Raw genomic sequence first — 17,865 nt, forward strand, 5'->3', positions numbered from 1 at the left:
GTGGTTCTTGGGTTGAGACTGGTGTCCCCATTCCTAGGGAATCGATTGGTCTGTAGCCTGGAGGTAGTGGTAGAATTCAGAGTAAAACGCTTGGGTGGGAAAAGTATTTTTAATGACCTTTAAATGAAACTTACCCACTACAGTTAACAAACATGAGGCAAGCTGAAGTAGTACTAGTGATATCTGTGAGTTTGTCACCAGTAGAAACCAGAGATATTTTCATATCTTACTACTTTCATTTAGACACATTGCATTATTGTCTGCTCATCGCTATGTTGAAATTACACTTGCGACTAGGGTTTGTTGTTTGATGTACTAATAAAGACGCACATATATTATCACAGATTTGTTTATTTTTAATACTTTGTTTTATCTCCTTTGTAATCCTGTGCATTTTATTTTATGCACTTAAAAGGCAGGATAGGGACTTCCCTGGTGGTCCAGTAGTTAAGAAGCTGCCGGCCTGTGTAGAGGACACAGGTTCAGTCTCTGGACTGGGACTCTGGGAAGATCCCTCACGCACAGGGCGACCAAGCCCCTGCATCTCAGGGCCTGTGCTCCACAAAAGAGAACCCGCCACAGGGAAAACCCCGTGCGCTACAAGGAAGAGTAGCCCCATTTGCCCAACCAGAAAAAGGCTGTGCACAGCAGCGAAGACCCAGCACAGCCCCAAGTAAGTACATACATCGTTGTTGTTGTTTTTTAATGCCAGGATAAATAACAGTAGTCTCTCAGTGTCCAAGGGACATTGGTTCCAGGACCCTACATCGCAGGGGTTACCAAAATGCTCGGATGATCTAGTCCCTTGTTTAAAATGCTGTAGTTTTTACATTTAACCTACACACATCCTCCTGTATCATCTGAGTCATCTCTGTTACTTACAATACTTGGTGCAATGTAAATGCTATATAAATGGTTGTAAATACAATGTAAATAGGGGCAAATTCAAGTTTTGCTTTTTCGAGCTTTATTTTCTATCTGTGGTGTTTTGGATCCTTGGACACAGGGCTGACTAAATTTTCTCTTTTGAGGGCTAAGTTTTAGAATAAGGAGTTAGTATTTTAGTGACTTTCAGTGAGGTGTGGGCTTTCTGTTTTTTTAAACTGTGACTTGTGGGTTTTTTTTTTAATCATTGAGTTTCAGTCACTTATATTTTTTTTAAAGGGAGCATTTAGAAATTTGTATTTGTTTCTCTGCACTGAATCTGTTAGCTGCGGCACACATGGCTCTTTTAGTCTTCAAGCTCTTGGTTGAGTTATGTGGGATCTAGTTCCCTGACCAGGGGTCAAATCCTGAGCCCCTGCATTGGGAGTGTGGGGTTCTCGCCATTGGACTGATAAGGAAATCTGAGTTACCTGTACAAATTGGTCCTGAATATTCATTGGAAGGACTGATGTTGAAGCTGAAACTCCAATACTTTGGCCTCCTGATGCTAAGAGCTGACTCATTTGAAAAGACCCTGATGCTGGGGAAAGATTGAAGGCAGGAGGAGAAGGGGACAACAGAGCATGATATGGTTGGATGGCATCACCGACTCGATGGACATGAGTTTGAGTGAACTCCAGGAGTTGGTGATGGACAGAGAGGCCTGGCGTGCTACAGTCCCTGGGATCACAAACAGTTGGAGACTACTGAGCGACTGAACTGAACTGTACTCTTTTTATGTTAGTTTTATGTTTAAAGTTGTCGCACCTTTGGCTAATGGGAATTCATTTCCTGCGGTGTTCTTTTGGTATCACTTATTAACCTTTGATAACTTCTTGCTTTCTGGTCAACGTCAAAATGCCTGAGACTCGTCTTCTAAGTACATATCCTGTTTCAGACTTGAGATAGTCTTCAAGGAATCCTTGTTTTTTTTTAAGTGGGGAATGAACCACAGTCTGGGTACTGGGTGTCCTCAGTGTTATTGGGATGGCCTTGCCTCTAAGACTTTTCAGTACACAGACATAGATTGTATTTTCTTTAAGGGATAGAGCTAGCATTTGGGGGGAGGGAAGAGTCACTTCACATGGTTTTTTATTCAAACTTAACATGGATTTTTATTTCACTTATTGAATTTTATACCGATATCTTTTTTCTCTTAATTAAAGTTCTTGGTTCCCCAAAATATTATTTTTATTGGATAAATAAAATAATAATTTATTGGATAAATAAAATAATAATAATGTCAGTATTACTACAAATTGACTGTTGAATTCAGCCTCAAATTTGTTTGCAATACTTTACTAGGATGTACAGTTAAAATACTGTATTCTAAAGGCAGTTGAAATAGTTAATATTTCTTTGTGGCTGCATCACTAATTTTTGTGCAGTCAGATTAGCTCATTTGTTTTCCTTCTTTAAAAATGTTTTTTCTGTTTTGAATATGTATATCTGTCACAAGTTAGGAGTCTTTACTTCCATCATCCTTTCTACTTCATTCCTTCTTCCTCCTGTTGGTCATTTTGAAAACTTAGTTTGGAGTTTGTTTTTCCAGTGTTTTTATAGCAAAAATAAACATACTAGTTCTTGCCCCTCTCCCCCATATACAAAAGATAGCCTACTAGAGTGAAAAAGTTGGCTTAAAGCTCAACATTCAGAAAACTGAGATCATGGCAACCGGTCCCATCACTTCATGGCAAATAGACGGGGAAACAGTGGAAACTGTGTCAGACTTTATTTTGGGGGGGCTTCAAAATCACTGCAGATGGTGGTTGCAGCCATGAAATTAAAAGACGCTTACTCCTTGGAAGGAGAGTTATGACCAACCTAGATAGCGTATTAAAAAGCAGAGACATTACTTTGCCAACAAAGGTCCGTCTGGTCAAGGCTATGGTTTTTCCAGTGGTCATGTATGGATGTGAGAGTTGGACTGTGAAGAAAGCTGAGCACCAAAGAATTGATGCTTTTGAACTGTGGTGTTGGAGAAGACTCTTGTGAGTCCCTTGGACTTTAGGGAGATCCAACCAGTCCATTCTAAAGGAGATCAATCCTGGGTGTTCATTGGAAGGACTGATGCTAAAGCTGAAACTCCAGTACTTTGGCCACCTGATGGCGAAGAGCTGACTCATTGGAAAAGACTCTGATGCTGGGAGGGATTGGGGGCAGGACGAGAAGGGCCAACAGAATATGAGATGGCTGGATGGCATCACGGACTCGATGGACATGAGTCTGAGTGAACTGCTTTTGCATTCCAGTCCACTATAATGAAAAGAACATCTTTTTTGGGTGTTAGTTCTAAAAGGTCTTATAGGTCTTGATAGAACCATTCAGCTTCTTCAGCGTTACTGGTTGGGGCAGAGACTTGGATTACTGTGATATTGAGTGGTTTGCCTTGGAAACAGCAGAGATCTTTCTGTCGTTTTTGAGATTGCATCCAAGTACTGCATTTCGGACTCTTTTGTTGACTATGATGGCTACTCCATTTCTTCATTTTTTCCTTAGTCTTCTTTAAAGTAATACTCATTTAGTTCCAGCAAAATACAAAAACTTTGCTCCAGTATATCTTCATTTACCCCTTTCCTTTTCATTATTGTCAGAAATATTACAAGTTCACATAACTCAGTACTGTTTTATACTTACTATTTTATGCAATCTTTTGCTTTTAAGTGAGTTTTTAAAGGCAAAAATAGAAAATATATAGTCTTTCATGTTCATTTACCTTTGTATCTATCTTTTCTTTATATGGATTTGAAACTGCCTGATATTAATTTACTTAAAATTAGCAGGAGTTCTTTTAGTATTGCTTATAAGGTATATCTGCTAGCAACAAATCCAGCCTTTGTTTACCTGTAAATGTCTCTTTCATCTTCAGCTTTGAAGGGTGTTTTGCTGGGTGTAGATTCTTGGTTGATAGTGTGTTTCTTTCAGCACTTTGAATATGTTATCCTAATGCCTTTTGGTTTCCAGTATTTCTAGTGAGAGGTTATCTGGTAATTGTTCCCTTAAATGGGATAAGTTGTTTTTTTCTTGTTGCTTTCCCAGTATATAATATCTACTCTTTGTTTAATGTCAGCAGTTTGACTGTGATATATCTGGGTATGATGCTCTGGATCTTTGATGAATATTTTTCACCATACTTGGGGACGTTTTTCAGTTGTTTTTTCTACTTTCTCCTGTTTTTGAGATTCTTGTCACTACTGGGAGGCTTGCTTGAACACTACTCTCTGAAGTGAAAGTGAAGTGCAGTTCACTCAGTCATGTCTGACTCTTTGCGACCCCATGGACTATACAGTCCATGGAATTCTCCAGGCCAGAATACTGGAGTGGGTAGCCTTTCCCTTCTTAAAGAGATCCTCCCAACCCAGGTCTCCTGCATTACAGGCTAATTCTTTACCAGCTGAGCCACAAAGGAAGCCCACTGAGGCTTTTCCTGTTTTCTACATTACTTTCCGTCTTGTTCTTTAAATTCAGATTCAAGTTCATTGACTCTTTCTCATCTCGTCTCTACTGTTGAGCTCCTCCAGTAAACTTTTCACTGTAGTCATAGTGTGTGTGTGTGTGTGTGTGTGTGTGTGTGTGTGTGTGTGAGAGAGAGAGAGAGAGAGAGACATATACACACTGCTACATTTACTTGTTTTTGGCTATGCTGGGTTTTCATTGCTGCCTGCCGGCTTTGTCTAGTTGCAGAGAGTGAGGGCTGCTCTCTAGTTGTGGTGTGTAGGTTTCTCACTGTGCATGTGGTGGCTTCCCTTGCTGTGGAGCTTGGGCTCTAGGCACACAGCTTCTTTAACTGCAGCACTTGGGCTTAGTTGCGAGTCGCTGGCCCTAGGGCGCGTGGGCTTCAGTAGTTGTGCCACAGGAGCTCATTAGCTGTGGCTCGCAGGCTGTGGAATCTTCCTGGACCAAAGGATCAAACCTGTGTCCCCTGCACTGGCAGCTGGATTCTTATCCGCCATGCCACCAGAGAAGTCCCAGTCATACTTTTTTTCTTTGGACAGGAAAAAAAAAGACCTTTATTCCCCTGTTTTCAAACAGTTGGTTGCTAGTATAACGTTTATGAGTTTTGGCAGATATATCATAGTTTCCCAATTACTTTCAGATAGCAACACAACTTGTATTATGCGTTAACCAGGAAAACAAGACGTTTTAACCTTTTCCCAAGTACATCAATGAATCCATCCATACTTCTTTCTTTCCAGCAATTTCTACACATGTTGATTAATTTTTCTTCCTCTTTTCACCTCTCCAGTTATTTTTGGATCTACCGTCCATATAGGAATTTATTTAGTAATAGAGAAGGATGACAGTGATCTCTTTTATTCTTGGACTGCGGTTAGATCATTTCCTTAGGAGATACTTCATTTTAGAACTAGCTGAACATGTTTTACTTCAAGAATACAAAAGAAACCTAAAATAAACTTTTTTCAGTGAAGTATATAAAATAGGCATTAGCTCTTTTTTTTTAATTTAAAGAATTCCTGGAAATAAAAGGCTGAAAAAGAAAACAGTGGAAAAAATAAGAGTAATTATATTTTATGGTTCATTCAGTGATACTTTTTAACTAAAGAATTTCATTCTCTTAACTGAGGTCAGTATTTGATGAATCATTATTTTTATTAATGAGTCATTGTCATTTTTCTCACTAATTCTTTAAATATGGTTTCCTTTAGTTCTTTACTCATTATTTGATAGAGTGTCCTTCAGTTTGGATTTGATGTATAAGTAAATTATTAATGTGTCTCTGTGTGTTTGTATATTTTCTATCTTTTAAGGTTAATGATGTTAGGATTTCATTTGCTTCTAGTTGGAATGTGGCACTTGATAATCACAAGCCCTAATTTGCCGTCTGACAGATAGGTTCGTTTTGTTGATGGGACTGCTCTTTGTTTTCAGTAAGCCACTACCCTTGCCACAATCACAATTACTGGTGTTCAACTAAAGGTTGACAACTAAAGGTTACATTTATGTAAATTTGAATTCCTTGGCCATGCATAATATTTTTTTAGCCTGTGATGAATCTTTTAGTTATAGTTTCTATACACAAACTTTTTCAGATACCACCGATTTAATATTTCATTAAATTCCTTTTGGCATTACTGAAAGTTAGCTGCTTGCAAGAACAGAAATCTCTGCAAGTAACCTAAGGAAAGGAGATACAGGTCAGTCTCATGGAAATAAGGTTTAGAGGTACAACCCAAAGATACAGGCACACTTCTGTTGTTAGGATGCTTTTCTCTGTGTGTCTGAGTGTATGTCTGGGTCTGCCTCACATTGCATGTTCTCTCATTTCTGCATGTCTCTCTTCTGTTCCTGTTTATCGTCATTCTCTGGTTGCATTTGTGAAGAAGGGCCAGTGACTTCTGAATCCACATAACCAGTTACATCTCTGTTGTCCATGCTCACCTAAATGGTGCAGCCTCTGTGTGCCAAGTTCAGATTCCTGGGAGGAGAACTTTAACGTACCCATCCTGGTCCAGTTAGATTTGGCAGAATAGTCATCCTTTTCTGTAAAATCTGTAGAGGGCACATTTTCTAAAAGGTGGATGCGAGCCAAGAGTGGTCTCAATAGTACAACTTTTGGAGTGAGTTTGGTGCGTGCGTGCTCAGTCGCTTCAGTCATGTCTGACTTTGTGACGCTGTGGCCTCTAGCCCACCAGCCTCCTACGTCCATGCGTTTCTTCAGGCAAGAATACTGGAGTGGGTTGCCGTGCTCTCCAAGGGATCCTTCCGATGCAGGGATTGAACCGTCGTCTCTTGTCTCCTGCATTGGCAGGCAGGTTCTTTACTGCTAGTGCCACCTATAGTAAATGCCAAATGTTTTTGGAAACCTGATATTGTCTTTTGCCGAGGAAAGTCTGTGTAGAAAGCCATTTCTGAAACAGTGATCGCAACAGAATTAAACATTATATACAGATATGTTGTTTTTAGTCATTTCATTTGGAAATAACTTTGTGCATAAAAACAGAAACATGCTCATAAAATATGAAAACTGTTGTGTGTACCTTGTCCATATATTAACAATGGCCAGTCTTAAACAATAAAAGGCTCCTGGTTAAATATTCTGGAACTCAAAAGTTGAATGATGAGAATTCAGTGTTAATATTTAGGGGCCCAGTGAACATTTCCTTTTGAAATCCTCCCAAGTGGAGCCACTTGAGAAGAAAAAGGGAATCAGGCAAATAAAGATCCAAGTAAATTTTATCTCATCGCTGAGAAAAAGTTGTGTTGGAGATTGTTACTTAGCTCTGCAGTAATGTCAGATTACTGCATGTATTCTCTGTATGTATTCTCTGTCCCCTACGTTTAGATCTTGGAACTGCCCACTGACGGAAGGATTGTGTCTGCAGAGCTTGTTCCTGGTGTCATTGCCTCATTCGTTCCTGCGCCTTCGTTCTTTCTGTTCTGCTCCTTGCTTCTGAGTGGCATACCATATGATAAAGGTCATATATCCCACTTAAAGTTACAAGGTTCTCGTGAGGTCTGCCTAAAGATTGGCCATTTGTCTGAGTCCTGGATACTGAGTGATACCAAAAACGTAAGATTGACGGGAGCACTCTGTAGTCAATTTAGCTGGCATTCTGTTGGGAACGTCTCCACCTACCTGGTTATCATTAGTTGTTATTATTAAATTTTGGTAAAAGGCAAGTAGAGGTGCTTTGAATTAGCTTCCAGGGTCTTCTGATTGTCTGCGTCTTGTATTCTAGTCTTGATTTTGTTGAAGACTTAGGCTTCCCTGGCTGCCTTCAGTGCAGGAGACCCAGGTTCGATCCTTGAGTTGGAAAGATCCCCTGGAGGAGAAAATGGCAACCCACACCAGTATTCTTGCCTGGAGAATTCCATGGACAGAGGAGCCTGGCAGGCTACAGTCCATGGGGTTGCAAAGAGTTGGACATGACTGAGCGACTAACACACTTGTGAGCTGCACATGGTATGACTTTCAAATGTGCCTGATTTGATTTTCTAGCATTTTAGCTCCCCAGGACAGCCATATTAGGGTCGTCCTGGGACCATCTGTTCTTGAATGTTTCACCTTGTTTTAGCCCTATGCCTAATGAAATCCTGTTTCTCTGGATTCTTGGGGTAGTATATGATCCACTGCTACTTGGCACATCTCTGCCTCTTCCATTCTTATATTTTAGAAATAGCTGATTCTGATCCTAATCTTAAACTTGTAGGGCCCCAAATAGTGTTTTTTTTGTTTTTTTTTTTGTGGTTCTCTAACCTCCACTAGGACCCAGAAGTTCTTCTGCAGTGAGTAGGGGACATCCTCAGGATCCTGTGGCTGCTGGTATTCCTAATGGAGTGCTGCTGCTTTGTCACTAAGCTGATTGCTTGGCCAGTGGTTCTCCCTTCACGTGGCCCTGAAGTTTGAGTGCTAGTACCCTATTTTTGGATTAAGCTAGGGTAGTCAAAGCTGTGGTTTTTTCAGGAGTCATGTATGGATGTGAGAGTTGGACTATAAAGAAAGCTGAGTGCTGAAAAATTGATGCTTTTGAATTGTGGTGTTGGAGAAGACTCTTGAGAGTCCTTTGGACTGCAAGGAGATCCAACCAGTCCATCCTAAAGAAAATCAGTCCTGAATATTCACTGGAAGGACTGATGCTGAAGCTGAAACTCCAATCCTTTGGCCACCTGATGTGAAGAACTGACTCATTTGAAAAGATCCTATGCTGGGAAAGATTGAAGGCAGGAGGAGAAGGGGATGACAGAGGATGACATGGTTGGATGGCATCACTGACTCAGTGGACATGGGTTTGGGTGGACTCTGGCAGTTGATGATGGACAGGGAGGCCTGGTTCATGGGGTCGCAAAGAGTTGGACATGACTGAGCAACTGAACTGAACTGCCCTTTTGACAGATATGGTATAAGATTTTTTACTAGGGCAAAAACGCATTCATGCCCTGAATATATAACCGTCCTGTTTAGACCACAGGTCCTTGTAATTGTTTCAGGAGTAGTGTTTTATCTGAGGACAAATCCCCGGGGTGGTGTGGTGTTACCTGCTCTGATGAAGTCTTTCGCACTGAGAAATCAGGTAGATTGGTGGTCTGCCTAGATTTGGATGTTCAGTCAGCCAGTCTTGTACCAAGTTTTAAGGCTCCCAGTAACTGATAAGTTGGACGCTGGTTCTTCATCCCACTGCTGTGCACCTGTGAGGCCTGTGCCCCATGTCTGTCCTCTCTTCCATGGGTTTAGGTTAACTCAGTAGCTGTCATACTATATTTCTTTCAAGATACCATCTATTTTTAAATGCATCCCAATACCAGAGATACAACTTCTCCCCCCTCAGTTTTATTGAGAAATAATTGACATACATCACTGTATAAATTTTAAGGTGTACAGCGTCGTGGTTTAATTTACATATGCAGGCATACCTTATTTTATTGTGCTTTGCTTTACTGTGCTTCACAGATACCATATGTTTTACAAATTAAAGGTGTTTTAAAATTAGCAATAAGGAATTTTAAAACTAAGGTATATACATTTTCTTTTCTTTTTTTTTTTGGTTATAACTATAGTGTAGTGTATATATTAACTTTTATATGCACTGGGAAACTGTAGCATTTGTGTGACTCACTTCTTGGGATAACTGGCTTTGTTCCTGTGGTCTGGAAACAATTCTGTGATATCTCTGATATTTACCAAACCGAGGTAGGCCTGTATGGTGAAATGATTACCACAGTAAGTTTAGTTAGCTTCCATCATCATATAGAGATACTAAACTTATGTTTGGAGATCAGTAAAATGTAGTTGTATGGTTAGCACTAGAGATTAAAAGATGGAAGTGCTCTTTAGCACTTGGCAGGGTCTAAGCTGGTGCCCCAGCTTCAGTAGTTTTGCTTGTATGTGTAAAAGAGACATGGATTCACTCCAGAATCTTGCTGGCCTAGGTCATGACCAAATTCACTTGGCTCTTTCCAGTGCACTGCTTTCCTTCTAAAATACTTAATTCTCAAGGATGGCATTGCCACCATCTTATCCAGTAGTATCATAAAATATTTTTGTTCAGCTCTGGGCTTCCCTCATGGCTCAGCAGTAAAGAATCTGCCTGCCAATGCAGGAGACGCGGGTTTGATCCCTGGGTCAAGAAGATCCCCTGAAGGAGGGAATGGCTGCCCACTTCGGTATTCTTGCCTGGAGAATCCCATGAACAGAGCCTGGCGGGGCTAGAGTCCGTGGGGTTGCAGAAGAGTTAGACGTGACTTGGTGACTAAACGACGACTCCCCTCTTCTCTCCTGCTTCCAGCAACTTGCTTGATTCCTGATCATACTTTTATGATGTGGATTTTGCCAGGCGTCGTTAGCCTGCTTGGTATGGTTTGGTGGCTTCACTGATCTTTGGAATATTGTATGTGAGTCCTGGAAGCTTCGCTGCAGAACTGTCCATGTCCATTTGTCTGTTTTCCCACGTGAAGTCAATTCTGTTTAAGTATGTGTCTTTAATGTTAATGCCCCAGAGCCATTCACTACATGTAAATCTTCAAAGTCCTGTTAAATACGCCATTTTGCTAACTTCTCTGGGTATATGTTTATTCTCAGGGCAGTTGAGGTTGAGGTGTATTTTGTTGTCTGCTAGAGAAGGCAATGGCAACCCACTCCAGTACTCTTGCCTGGAAAATCCCATGGACAGAAGAGCCTGCTAGGCTGCAGTCCATGGGGTCGCTAAGAGTCGGGCAGAGTGACTTCACTTTCACTTTTCACTTCCATGCATTGGAGAAGGAAATGGCAACCCACTCCAGTGGAGAATCCTAGGGAAGGTGGAACCTGGTGGGCTGCCGTCTATGAGGTCTCACGGAGTCGGGCATGACTGAAGCGACTTAGCAGCAGCAGCAGCAGGAAATGTAAAATTCTCCCCTCTCCCTCTTTTCTGAGGTGAAATTGATCATTCTTTTAATTTTTATTGTTTATTGTTTTTAGCTGCATTGGGTCTTCGTTGGCTTCCTGCAGGCTTAGTTGCCCTGGAGGCGTGGGATCTTAGTTCCCGACCAGCCATTGAATGCACACCCTCCGCATTGGAAGGCAGACTCTTAAACACTGGACTGCCAGGGAAGTCCCCAAGTTTCTAATAAGTACTGTTCATCAGAAATTTCCAGGCTGCAGAGACAGGGCATGGTCCTGTATTTCATCCATCACTGTCTTATGAGGTGTACTCTATTGTTTATAGTTTGTAGAGGCTCACCTGGGAACTCCCATCTGTATGTCCAGGCCAGTTGAAGCCAGATAGCTATAACTTTGATTTCATGTGAATCCATTTCTGGGCTTCCTAGAGCTTTAATTGTATTGGATGGATACATAAGCCATGGATTTTACCTGACATCTATAAGTTACTGGTCTTATTAACTACTTAGCTAACCTCTGCTGCTGCTGCTGCTAAGTCGCTTCAGTCGTGTCTGACTCTGTGCGACCCCATAGACGGAAGCCCACCAGGCTCCCCCATCCCCGGGATTCTCCGGGCAAGAAGACTGGAGTGGGTTGCCATTTCCTTCTCCAATGCATGAAAGTGAAAAGTGAAAGCTAATCTCTAGTGATCTTAATTTAACCAGATCCCTAAAACTAAGTTTAAAAGAATCTCCTCAAATCTAAACAGTATCTGCTTTCCCTGCCTCACATTTAAATCTGCTTCTTTATTTTTTAATATAAATTTAAAAAATATTATTTTATTTATAAAGTACTTGGTAGTTTTGGGTCTTCATTGCTGCATGGGCTTTCTCTAGTTGTGATGAGCTGGGGCTGCTCATCTTTGTGGTGTGCGGGCCTCTCACTGTGGCTTTTCTTGTGGCCCAAAGGCTCTTGGCATGTGGGCTTTAGTTGCCTGTGGCATGTGAAATCTTCCTGGACCAGGGATCAAACCTGTGTCCCCTGCATTGGAAGGCAGATTCTTACCCACTATACCACCAGGGAAGTCCGGCTTCTTTATTTTTAAACAAATTGAAAAAAAAAAAAACCACACACACACTTATTTGGCTGCAGTGGGTCTTAGTTTTGGCATATGTGCTTTAGTTCCCTGACCAAGGATTGAATCCGGGCTTCTGCCTTGGGAGTGTGGCGTGTTATCCACTGGACCACCAGCAAAGTGCTATAAACCTGCTTCTTAATGTTGATCTCCTTGTGGCTCCCTTAGTCTAAACTCTAATTTTCTCAAAGCCTTCATTCTCAGAAGGGTAGCTTCATCATTTAAGTTCCTGTGTCAAAAGTGAAGTCCCGTGGACCATGGTAGTCAGTCATCGTCTTAAATACAAGCTGCCCACTGTGGCCTGGCAGAGCACCAAGACTGGCCCCAAGAGAGCACCAGAACCCTGAGTCTAGGCCCTCCTTTCTTCAGAGGATGCTTTGACCTGTTTTCCCGCCCACCAGAATCGTATGTTACCTTATCCTGAGTCTTAAACAGGACTAGTGACAGCTGCTGATTTCTCTTCAGAGTTGAGTACTCACTGAGGCCTGCCAGGCTCCTCTCTGTCCTTGGAATTCTCCAGGCAAGAATACTGGAGTGGGTTACCATTTCCTCCTCCAGGGAATCTTCCCAACACAGATCGAACCCACATCTCTTGGGTCTCCTGCATTGGCAGGCGATTCTTTATCACTAGCGCCACGTGGGAAGTCGAGTACTTTAGTAGTTGGCAACTCTTCATGGCTTTGTAATTTGGACAGACCCAGTTGTTAGCTCTCAGAGTGCCTGTTTTCACTTGAGTGTTCCCAAATCCCTAGATACCTATCAGTCTCATTTTGTCCAGCCTTTTTATCCACCTTGGTTATTGCCCTTAAATTCCTCCTGGGGTTGTGTGTTGGGAGGTGCTGGAATCTGATTGCTTTGCAGTTTGTTATTCAGAGTACTAGGCATGGCCCCATGCCTAAGTTTTCTGATATATTCATCCAAATTTAACCTTGTGTTTTTATCCTAAACAGCATTGAACGATGTTCTAATTCTGCATGAGGCCGCATTGGACTGGATTATTTTTCCTGAGCTTCTTCATTTGCCCATGTTATAAACCACTGTGATCTCAGGTTAACTGAATGGGTGAACCCTGAAGTCTGAAAGGGCCTAATTAGCACATAACTTAGTGACTTCCAAAGTTACTTGTAAGAAAGTGGTGAAAAGATAGTAAGTTCTTGAAAATCCTAGTTTAATAATGTATAGCACTTGTATTTTTTCAGTATTTTGATTTTAATTAGAGAAAGATATGAAAGGTAAAAGGCACGAGAAATAGCTTTGGCTAAAAAATACTTATTTTCTTGAAATAAGTAAATTAACTCCTTTGTTTTCTCTTTTTTAAATAGGGTTACACATCGTTTTGGAATGACTGTATATCATCTGGATTACGTGGCTGTATGTTGATTGAATTAGCGTTGAGAGGAAGGTTACAGCTAGAGGCTTGCGGAATGAGACGTAAAAGTCTATTAACAAGAAAGGTAAGAGGGGACCTATATAACATAGCCTTTTTGAAGAGTTTGTGCTGCCTAAAGATGAAGAATGTTTCTACTAACAGTTTTCTATTTTATTGAAGTATAGTTGATTTACACTATGCTGATTCTTGCTATATAATGAAGTAATTAGTTATATGTATACATACATTCATTTTTTATAAGTTTCAAGTCAAGTTTCATTGAGGACCTTACTGTAGCTCAGGAGACAGCCTCTTGGATAGGTCTGAGGAACTGGTCCTGTACATTCTTTTTTATATTCTTTTCCATTGTGGCTTATCACAGGATATTGAATAAGTTTGCTGTATTATACAGTAGAACCATGTTGTTTTACTAAGAGCTTTCAGAAGTTGAAGTCGATTTTAAAGTTAAATCTTTATTGAATCATGATTCCATATCTTGTTTTTTGCATCTTTGATTTTTTGGTTCTTTGTACATAATGACTAATGTGATTCATTGTTAGGATCATCAGCCATTGCATCCTGCATATTCAATAAGACTCCCAAACTCTATTTGCTATTCCTGAAAACCATGATTTGGAAGACTTGACAGAAGTACTCAAAAGTGATACTGTGCAAATTAACTATCCATAGGCTATTGATCTTTTTGCCAGAATACAAATACTTTTCAGATCTCCTCTCCATTGTTAAAGTCTGTGTTAATACAGGTGTTGACTAGTTTCTAGAATTTTTAACTTTCATTTCAGTCTAAAATATTTAAGGCCATTTCTCTTCGTCTGTCATTGATTCTTGGGGGATGTAGGGTGTTTCAAAACTGTTTTTTTCATAATGCATTGTATGATGTGAATCCAAAATGCTTTAGGGTGAAAACTGAACATTTTTTGATTGATATACTAGATAGAATAATAATCCTATGGGAAAGAATACATTTTTGAAAATTATATACACAGTAGACATGGTATAGCAGAAAATATTCCTCATGGAATATTAAATTTAGTCATTTAAAGTAGAGTCAAATGAACTGGCATGAGATTAGTTTTGAAATTACTTAGATATTTGTCATAAAGCAGAATATAATTTTTATTTCCGTTTTACTGTGCAACCATATATTTATGGGGGACAAAAACCTTAGGAATTTTTAATTATCAGTGAATTATATACATTAATTACTAGTAGTAATAGAAAGTACAAGTAATGTTACATTAATATTATGGATCCCTGACCTAAGAAAAAATATCCGACTATACCCGGTTTATTATAATCCTGACACTTGTCTCAAAATGATGGGCATGCGGTGTGTTGAGGCCAGATGGCAGTCGATTTCGGGAGTTAATGGAAAGTAAGAAATGGTGGCATGACCACAGCATATAGACATACAACTTTTTATCCCAGGGCTTTTTAGTTTTTCTTTTTCTGACACCCTACTACAAGCATGGCCCAGAATAGCACTTTCCAGTCAAACTCTCTATGATAATGAAAGTGTTCTATATCTGCTTTGTCCAGTATGGTGGCCACCAGCCACACGTCTGTGAACTAGACAGTTGGAATGTGGATCATGCAAATAGACATGCTGTAAATAAAAACACAATGGCTGTTTGAAGACTTACTATGGGAGAAATAAGAATGTGAAATATCTCAATTACATGTCAATATTTTGCCTATGGTGGGTTAATTCAAATATATTAAAATTAATTGTGCTTATTTTTCTTTTTAAATATAACAACTAAAAAGTTTAAAAATAGATTTGTGGCTTGTATTTCTGGTTCTAATGATATTTCCATTGGGTCATGTTGTCTCCGAAATAGATACTGTATTTTCTTTAACCTTTTATAGTTCATTATTGACCAGAGACATATTAATACATTAGTCTTTTGTACATGAACGTTATTGATGAGAAATGTTTCAGTATTCACTTACACAACAAATTGCTTGCCACAGGGATCAGTTTCTGCCGAAATCCCTGTCAATAATGTGCCAAGATTGATCAAAGAGGAAGGGACATGCTGCCAACGACAAGTATTCAGAAAGACCCCCATTTTAAAAATAGTATTGTTAAATTTCATAATATTTTAATAGCTAACAAAGTATCAATAATATAAAAGTTAAGCTTTGATATTACAGAATTTCAGCTAGAGATTTGTTTAGCCAAGAGTGTTATGGAAGGCTTTAAAAACTCTAAAGCAGTGTAGTGTTTTCTTCTGTCATCCCCTACTTCTGGATTTTTCTACTCTTTTGCACCACACGGCATGTGGGGTCTTAGTTTCCTGACCAGGGGCGGAATCCACATCCCCTGCATTGGAAGCACAGAGTCTTAACTGCTGGACCACTAGGGAAGTCCCTTGGATTGTTCTGTTCTTCAAGTGGATTCTATATCCACCTTAACTTAATGTTTTGTAGTATTTAAAATTTTTATGTAATCAAACCTATTGGTATTTTCAGGGTTTCTGCTGGTTGTCACAGTTTTGAGAAAACTTGCTCATTCTCTCAATTATATTTCATATTTAAATCTATCTTTTATTGCAGTGTAAACTCTGAGGAGCCAAGTCTTCCTTTTTACCTCTAATTTGTTAGCCACTTGTTTTAGTAATGTCTGTTGGAAAATTAATTGCTCCAGTAATGTGAAATGTTACCTTTATTATATACCGAATTCTGATATGTAATTGAGTCTGTTTCTGTAATTAATAAATGTTTGAAAAATGAATTTCTATATCAGATAGCCCAAGGTTTAGCAGTGAAGGGAATTGCAATGAGTATAAACTCTTCTACCATTTTGCTTTACTCATTAAGGCACATTTTTGTTTATGTTATATTTTCATTTATGATTGTGGCTAATCTGGTTAGGTTAAATATAGGATTTCCTTAATATGGAATTAATTGAAAATCTGAACTTTGATAACTGTATGAACACTTGGAGCTTTAAGCATGGTGAAATGTTTACATAATTTTTTTTTAATCTAAAGAGATCAAATAGATCATGTGATTCTTACTCATTACATTGTAGGTGATTTGTAAGTCAGATGCTCCAACAGGGGATGTTCTTCTTGATGAAGCTCTGAAGCACGTTAAGGAGACTCAGCCTCCAGAAACGGTCCAGAACTGGATTGAATTACTTAGCGGTAAGCTTCTGTGTATAAGCTGAAAACTGAATTCTTGGAAAGGTTTTTGTAAAAATTTAAATACTTTTGAAAGGAACTTGGACAAAATAGCCACAAATTTGTTTAGTGGTAGGCAAATCCCATGGACGGAGGAGCCTGGTAGGCTACAGTCCATAGGGTCGCTAAGAGTCGAACATGACTGAGCAACTTCACTTTCACTTTTCACTTTGATGCATTGGAGAAGGAAGTGGCAACCCACTCCAGTGTTCTTGCCTGGAGAATCCTAGGGACAGAGGAGCCTGGTGGGCTGCCATCTATGGGCTCGCACAGAGTTGGACACGATTGAAGTGACTTAGCAGCAGCAGCAGCAGACAAACTTGAAAGCGAATTAGTCACTAAATGAGGAAGACTGTGGTTTTTAAAATTTCATCACCTTTAATGAGATAGCAGGTGTGACTGAGATTATGTATACTTCCTTAGAGCTCCTGTCATTCTTTGTCAAAATTATTTCATGCTACCTTATTCTGGATAGGCTAGGTTAAGCTGTGGAAACAAACATCCCTAAAACCTCAGTGGCTTAAAACAGAAGCTCATTTCTCACTCATGCTGTAAATCAGTGGCAGACAACTTCATTCTCACTTTGGCAGCCAGGCAGATGGAGCTGCCACCATCTGGAGTATTGTCAGTCACTAGTGTAAAGAGAAGAAAAGTATCAGGATCACCTGGGCTCTTAAATTTCTGCTCAGAAAAGATGTGTGGGTCAGGCTGCGTTGGTCAGAGCAAGTCACATGGCCTCCCCTAACTTTAAGGAGATAGGACGTACAGCCATATGAAGGAACAGCTACCTGTTGATAGCACTGATGACTACATTTACTTTAAAGTTGCTTGTTTATTTGTCTAACCTACTAGATAGTGAACTCCTTGACTATAGGACCTGAGTTATCTTGCTCTTTCTCTCTACTATTATATAAAACATAGTTTCTGTATATATTTATGCTCATTTCATGTCCAAATATATTACTATTTAGAGTACCTTTCAAAAACATTTGGATGTTATCAGAGATTAGTAATTAACATAATGTTATTTTCCTCACTTATCAATGAAATTTCTACAGTAATAGTTGGATTATGAAGATGTTCTTGTATCAGTAAAAGATTGAGTTTTGTGTGTTTTTTGAAACATAAATATACATATTCCAAACCTAGCTAATAGAGCAATAAATGAGTACTTTACACTTATGGCAGAGTTCATTCTTCCTTTTTGGTAAAGAACATAAATTTTCACAAGGTTGTCTTGGTAATTTTGAGAGGTTATTTTGGCCCACACTCTGGTAGATCTGTTGATAAATTTTCTTTTTACCTCATTGAGTAAGAGAAACTTTAATGTGACCCTTTTTCCTTCTTTGTGCTTGTGATGTTGGTGTTGTGTTCAATTCCAATTTTTTTTATTGTAGGAAATCTTAAATTA

General features: G+C 39.5%; 1 protein-coding gene across 1 annotated transcript in view; it reads left to right on the forward strand.

The window, feature by feature from the left end:
* The window catches only part of GOLPH3 (golgi phosphoprotein 3), a 46,161-nt gene that overhangs the window by 16,769 nt on the left and 11,527 nt on the right, over positions 1–17,865 (forward strand). The window contains exons 2-3 of the mRNA XM_004017069.5: positions 13,199–13,330; positions 16,304–16,418. Coding sequence (XP_004017118.1) covers positions 13,199–13,330; positions 16,304–16,418 — 247 coding nt within the window. The remainder of the gene's footprint in view (positions 1–13,198; positions 13,331–16,303; positions 16,419–17,865) is intronic.

Source organism: Ovis aries, chromosome 16 (assembly GCF_016772045.2).
Source record: "Ovis aries strain OAR_USU_Benz2616 breed Rambouillet chromosome 16, ARS-UI_Ramb_v3.0, whole genome shotgun sequence".
Classification (NCBI taxonomy): domain Eukaryota; kingdom Metazoa; phylum Chordata; class Mammalia; order Artiodactyla; family Bovidae; genus Ovis; species Ovis aries.